This window comes from Trachymyrmex cornetzi, unplaced genomic scaffold (assembly GCF_001594075.2).
Source record: "Trachymyrmex cornetzi isolate Tcor2-1 unplaced genomic scaffold, Tcor1.1 scaffold392, whole genome shotgun sequence".
Taxonomy (NCBI): Eukaryota; Metazoa; Arthropoda; class Insecta; order Hymenoptera; family Formicidae; genus Trachymyrmex; species Trachymyrmex cornetzi.
In genome coordinates this window covers 111,053-118,546 of record NW_017298663.1, presented here as the reverse complement: position 1 = coordinate 118,546, position 7,494 = coordinate 111,053, and the positions used below count along the sequence as shown (strand labels likewise).

Sequence of the window (7,494 nt, the reverse complement as noted above, 5' to 3'; positions counted from 1 at the left end):
GGCGCACGAAAGCACTACGGTCGATTCTTGTAATTTGGGAGATCTCGTTTGGTAGCATGGTCCAGTGTCACTCGAAGTAAATTAAGGACGGAAGATATAGATAGAAATAGACGAACGGGTGGGGAAAACGAGAACACGAGATGAATGACAAAATCGCGAACTTTTGTAAACGAGTTCCCGCTAATTGAAGATTGTTTTCGAAAGCGGCACGGATAATATTACGTCTTGCTTAAGAGTATTTTGCAATTAAAATATTACTTTTGCAAATGATACTTGAATATACATATATTAGCTTCTCCGTGAGATAAGTCAAATTTAGTTTTTTTTTTAAATAATTGTTTTTCTAATAATTATTATTAAATATCGATAAATGATTCGCATTTAGTCGAAATTCCGGCAAGACATCGGTTTGGAAACGTAACTAAGGCTCACGGTGTATTTTTAACATCAGGATGCTTGTCTGTGAAAATGTCTCCACTAGTAGACTGCTTTTTGGAGAGCGTAATCGTGCTAGGTATCATTGCTCGATGGCGAATGCTCGATTTATACACGTGACAAAAGACCGATTAAAATTTCTTCTATGCGAAAGGAATCGATTTATGCAGCCGAATCTATGCAACACGATTGAATCTATAATGGATGTTTAATGTGTTAAGTGTGAATAAATTAAGTGAAATTTACACCATGATTCGTGAGAATTCGATAGCTGTGTGTGTGATTTCGAATTTTGATTTATCACCGCAATTAATCGATTTTCGTTAATCTATATACGCGATAGTTGAGGTAGTGACGATGAATATGTGGTGTGTGTGAGGATTGTGACGTGACAGTTCATGCCGAGTGGATCGTCGCAAGGTTCTCTTAATCCAAAGTGTTTACTGATTAGAGATCCACTATGCATGCTGGTATGAGAAGTACATTTCTTGGGATGAGGATGTTTCCGCGGCGAAAACGGAAATCACCTGAGAGTGGGAAAAGGTAATGATTATATGACGCGGGTATTAATTATCCGTTCGGCTCGCAAAACACTTGTTTCTATGCAGAACAATTTATGAAGTATCCAACAATCATATTTCATGGAACAGAATTGATCAATAAACGAGGATCTATTTTGGGCGTTAATTTCTACTTGTGAAATATTATTTGATATGCGAGACAATTATATTAATTTATATAGTAAAGCTATATTAATTTATAATTTTTATATTAATTCATAGTACAAACATCGTAGGTTTAATTTATGATGTGCATGTATTTTTCGTATAAATTACACACACACACACACACACACGACGCGCACACACATTTAAAATATAATAATATTTCTTTAGAAGAGGTTTATTTTGAGCGATAGTATATAGTGTTATAAAATCAAGGAAGTAAGGCGTAACAGAGAAAATAGAATACATTACAAAACCAATTATATTTTATTTTATAAATATTGTCTAGATGTCATTTTTCCGTGCGAAGATTCAGTTTCAATACTCTAGTTCAATACTGGTTAACTTCTTTTCAGTTCAATATGTGCTAAAAATAAGACACAAATAATTGTCCGTTAAAGTTAAACTAGGTTAAATCAAATGTTTTATAAATTTGTTTCTAGTAAGCTCGTGCCATCTGACGTAAGCTCTTGGAAGTCAATAATCAAGCAAACGAAAGCTCTTTGCTAAGGGTGTCTTGATAGTATTGAAATATATTAATATCTTCTATTCACTATTGATATTGATCATTTGTTCCATTAATTAATTTATTTATAATTTTAATAAAATAATAGACACAAATGATAGCGAGTAAAACTGTAAATTACATATGAATTATAATCAATACGTTTATATGGATTATATATATAATCTTAGGTAAAAATATAGTTTTTCTCTCTCTTACCATACTTAATACTGTTTTGGTTGCATCTCTGTGTGCCGCAAGCGAAATGATAATAACATCGTTCTTTAATATTTATATCTTATTCAGCAATTTGAGAATTGAAAAAAAGAAATAGAGAGCAATAAATTATATAGAAGTAGAGAGCGATAAATTATATAATATTGAAATATTTACAAATCTAACAATAATAGAGATGATGTATAAAAACTAAAGACAGAATTAAATACGTAACGAACTTTTATCAATCCACGAATGTAAAAAAGATGATTAGGAAAAAAAAGAACAATTTAGAAGTATGGAGCACAACCTATATATTTTACAAATTTACATGCGTAGTTTATCAGTGATTTCCATTGACGTGTCCAAGAAAAAATATTAATTGTACGAATAATTCGCATTATATTTTTTTCATTATTTTAGATATATATTCACATTTATTCACATTATATCGAAATAGACGAAAGAAATATATTTAAAGCTTCTTTCAGCAGGGCATTGAGCATATTTATTCAACATCGAATTTCAACAAGATGATAATTTCGTAAACTACTCTTAACTGATAATTAAATATTTGCATTCTGAGAACATTATTGATAAGAGAGGTTTAGAATCGGTGACATTTTTTTGTAGTTATGAAATATACATCGTGGAAAACTGTGATGGGGGCTGTCTTATAAACAGTCAATTCTTCCGCAAAGGATTCCGAAACGTCTCTACATGCCAACGATGGCTTATAATGTACCGACTTAGTCGAACTCCCGCGAGTAGGTTGAAAACTACTTTTGATGACAATCATTGTTGCATATTCAAGAGACCATGGCCTTCTTCTGAGATTGTACTACGCGAAATACTTGGAAATGTGTTTATCTAGGGATTCTAGAAAATGATATGAATAATGCTTAATAATAAAATAATAATAAGAATAATGATAAAATAATAATAATTTTCCTAAAAAATATGAAAAATAAAATTGTGAAAAGTTTAAATGTTTTGCTTGCTATAGTTAATCAAAATTAATAATACTTAAAATAATATAATATGTACTTTTAAGCACGTTTTCGTGTTTTCTATATAATATATTAATAATTTAAATAAAAAATGTTTTCGAGAATTTTTAAAGAATAGCCGATTCAAAATATTCATTAGCGATTTATATTATACATATTCGACTGTGTTACTATATAGCTTATTGAACTGTTACAAATCGAAGATGAATGCATTATCTTATCGGTGGTACCGGCGCGTTCCAATTCTTGATGCCGAGTCTGGGTTACGTTGCTGACAAGAGCGTTCCGCGATACGATACGACATCGGCATGACACGAATACATACGCGAGACCGCGGTAGCTAGTAGAAAGGAAGCGAACGGTCGACCGGCTGACCAACCACAGATACGCCTTCAGCGGTGGTTGCTTGCCATAAGTCGTGCAAGTCATGCACGACGGGTCAGGAGAGAGAAGTCAGTCATACCGACGCCGTGCTACCATTCGCGTCAGTGATTGGTCGAGTCTACGAAAGCTCTTTTTCGATTATATCAAACCCGATCGCTCGCCACGCAAATATATACGTACAAACGGGCGCGCGAAACTGACTTAGACGAAGGGCCGTAAATTTGCGGAAAAGCTCGTGGATACTACATACGTGATATCGTCAGATAGATTTCTCCGTCACGTGACGACGGGTGGGTAGCGGAAATGATTAGTGTGAGAGTAAAAGTTGTTTGAAAGGGATCTTTGGTTTGATAATGAGTGGTTGATTTGTTTAACGACTGTGTGGCGTTTTTAAAACGTGGTATGAGTGAGTGTATCTGAAGAAAGAGAATAGAGAAGGCTGAAGTATGAGAGAAGAATAGAAAAGAAAAGTTTTTTTTTTTAGGGAAATGTAGAAAAAAATAACCTTGACCCGATTTGGCACTTCTTTAATTTAGTTAAAAGAAAGGATTGTTGTATGAATAGCTGGTTGAAGTTTAACTGTTGCTGAATGACACAAAAGGAAGCACGTATGTGTAAGATAGAACAGATGATAGCACGTATGTTTGAGATGGGATAGATGATTCCAAAAATGACTTTTTATGAACGAATCCATTTTTCATTTCATTAAGTATAGTAAATAGTACTTTAAAATAGTACTTGAAATATTTAAGAGACCCTTTTAATCGATTATTTGCTTCTGCTCGAGTGTTTGGTTAGATCGCGTTTATCGGACTACATCAAAGAGTTGATAGATCTCTTTGTGGAACTCTCATCAGTTTGAGAGAGAAAAGAGAGAGGAGGGGGAGGGGAGAGAGAGAGAGAGAGAGAGAGAGAGAGAGAGAGAGAGAGAGAGAAGCACTCTAGATGAAAATACTTTTTGTTTACTGTTTTTATCCTGAATAGGGTGGAGCAATTCTTAACTTTGAACAAACCATATAAATAATCCACTGGAGGTTTAACGATGTAAAACCGTGAAGTTAACGAAACCAAATCGTCCTAGTTGTGCAAAGTTAGTGAGAACAGTTTATCTTTTTAAACCGTACTATGACTATAACAATCGAAGGTTGAGTTACAAGTTCCACTTACGAAGTGCAGTTAACGCAGATGACTTTGTACTACTAAGCGTTATCTGTAGATTTAACTTCTTATGCTCTATTTTTTAAAAACAATATAAATATTTGATCTTACTTAACATTAGAGTTTGCTTTCGCATTGGAAATCATATGTAACACTTATATTTTACAAGTGTTTTCAAAATACAAGTTGCCAATTAATTTAAATAAAATATACAAGTATTATATATCTGCAGCTGTACTTAATTAAATCTAGTGTTTAAGTTATTGGTTTATTTTTATATAGGCAATATACTTGTGCTATTTTGACATACATTTAATTTTAACAAATTGTTGACGATCTTTTAAGTCATTATACATCTACAGTCTCATATTAATTAATTTATTTTGCATCCAGAAATCAATTAGAATTGTTATATTGCGAACTGTTCGCACATTGCAGCTTAGTTTTTTAACTTGTAAAAGTTATGAACTTGAAAATATTGTGTTTTTCCTCTAAGTAATTTTACTTTATTTTTAGACACTTTTGATGTGAAATGCATGATTGCATAGAATAGTCGCGTCCGTCTTTGAATCGGGGTTAGCGTGCCAGGTGAACCTCATTTTCTGGTATTGACCAGATGGTCGTAGTGCTTTGCGACACCGCCATCTTGTAACTGTCCGCGGAAGCGTATTAGCGATTTTATTTATCCCTTCTGGTAGATCAGAAAAATTTAGATGATTTTTTTTATTTTGTTAGTTCGCAATTTTTATCGTTAACGATGTATATTTTTATAATCATTGAGTGAGCCTTCTTAGCATAAAAAAGAAATCTAAAATATACTTCGATCCCCTAATAGAAGAATTGCCGCGAAGGTTTAATGCGATTTTGTAGATGAAACGCATTTATCTTCCGTGATCAAATACAGTGGTCACAAGCGAACTTAGGCGGAATAGATTGGCTTATTGCCAACTCGATCAGCGGACTAAGTCCGACCACGTGGTTTACTCTCGTTGTTACAAGCTTGCCAACTATCTCATTCTAGAGGCTTTTTCCTTTATTCTTGATTTATTCGACAGTTGAGCATTTTATCTTCATTGTTATCTTCACGTGTTTAATCACGTGTTAGTGTTGTGTTACTACCATTCAGCAGTTTGTGCTTGGACTATATGAATATTTCGGAAATGATATAGTGAGTACAAAAAGTAATTGATTGTTATCAATCGTCATTAATACGATTACAATATCTGGCGCATTGTTTTTTATTTAATTAGGAATGTTTCTTTTTGTATAAGAAAAAATAATTTTTTAATTTTTAATTTAATGTCTACTGTTGTAAATATTAATTTAATTTAAAGATATCAATCACAGGGCAAGCCCAAGTCCTGAAAATAATTTCCCTCCAGTTTATTCATTTCTCCAAAATTCTTATAGTTTATTTTGTGCGTGCGCGCGCGCGTGTGTGTGTGTGTGTGTGCGTGTGGCGCGTGCTTGCGTTATTTTCACTTTAATATTTGTATTCAATTTTAATGTCTCTTGTTGAAATAGGAAAACATAAGATATTGGCATATAAGAATGACTCTTTTTAAAAAATTTTCTTTTTCAAAGATTTTTAAAGATCTTTATCGACATTTCTGTAGTTTCAAATTTATTCCTTAACACTTGATGCAATAAAACAATGCTTTAAAATACTTAAAATGAAATATAATAAGTTGATATATTAATACCTGAGTAGAAGAAAAAAGCGAGAAAAAATGAGGAAAAGTTAAAAACTGTTTACGAATGAAATCATTATTCGTGCGTGGCTACGGAAGGTTATCAGATTGGCGTGTTGGTTTGCTTGCACCTTCCATCAACTAATCGAGGTTATCCTACTGCCCCTATTCCACTCCAAGTTTTACCCCCCACGATCCTTCTTGACCACCCTTGTACTTGTTGGTTCGCTGGCGTCTCGTAGTCTGCAGTGCTGCCACCGATTGCTTCCTTCGAAAATCAGAAACGTCATACGTGGAGAGAGAAGGATAAAAGGGGACGAGTTTGTAGTGGTATGTTAGAATCGAACAGAATTGAAGACATATATACAGATACATATAGCGTGTATATATACAGACGAAGGGATTCAACGCTTTGTCATAACGTCTGAATTTTCCATATCCATTAAGCTTTTCTCGGTAACCTCATTATTAATTTTCCAGCTGCGTCATCCACGACATATCAATCAGATCCACGTAACGGCGAACTAATTTTATCGATGATCAAGGGTGTTTTCAGCACATCTGATGATAATTGCATGATTGTGACTTGATGTTAATGAAATTGTTTTTTCGATCAAATAATTTTTATACGTCAGTCTTGTTTCGTTTTTCACGCCGATCAGCCTCCACCCCTATTACGTTCAATGCGCTGAAAGCGTCGCCACCACCCTTTCCCAATTTCTGTATATTATTGCATCGTACTTGACACATGCGCAACGGTGCTGCCATCGCGCGGCAGAAACGAGGGCGTATCACACAGGGATGCGAGAGGATTGGAGAGGATGCGAAGGGTGCATCGTATCGTGTTAAGTGAGTCGGCGTGATCACGGGACGGAAGTAGGATCGCGTCTCGACATCAGTGTCATCGCTGTGCACGTTGTCGCGCGCAACTCCCCTCCCTCGTCAGAGCCACTCTTGGTCTCACCTTGGTGGATTTTCCCTTCCCGGCTTTTTTGTCCTCGAGTGCGCAGCTCAACCCCTCCCGAAATTGAGATGAGTGGCATGTGCGGGCTAGGGTGAAAGAGACAAATAAATCAGTCAATAGAGGAGTGACGCGTGCATGAGGTCGGACAAGCCGGCGTGCCGGGTTCCGTCCCGGCTACGCGGCGGTACGTCCTTAGGCCCTTCGTCGTGGTCATTTTTGCTGCGTTCGCAGAGCGCATTACGGATCGGTGATAGAATCGAGAGGAACAGGAGCCGTGAGTCGACGCTGACCGAGAGCGAGCGGAAGGTGCGCGGAATCGTCGGCAGGTGCAGTCACGGAGATCGGAGAGGTGGAGTCATCGCGGGCGGCGATCATCGCGGGTTTGAATGGGTGGGCCGGGCGCCGG

At 35.8% G+C, this 7,494-nt stretch overlaps 1 protein-coding gene across 3 annotated transcripts in view; it reads left to right on the top strand.

The window, feature by feature from the left end:
• Nucleotides 1-727: 727 nt before the first annotated feature.
• The window catches only part of shaker (potassium voltage-gated channel protein Shaker), a 70,984-nt gene continuing 64,217 nt past the window's right edge, over nt 728-7,494 (top strand). For all 3 annotated transcript variants that reach the window (XM_018512101.1, XM_018512103.1, XM_018512107.1), the window contains exon 1: nt 728-978. In XM_018512101.1, coding sequence (XP_018367603.1) covers nt 896-978 — 83 coding nt within the window. In that variant the 5' untranslated portion in view covers nt 728-895. The remainder of the gene's footprint in view (nt 979-7,494) is intronic.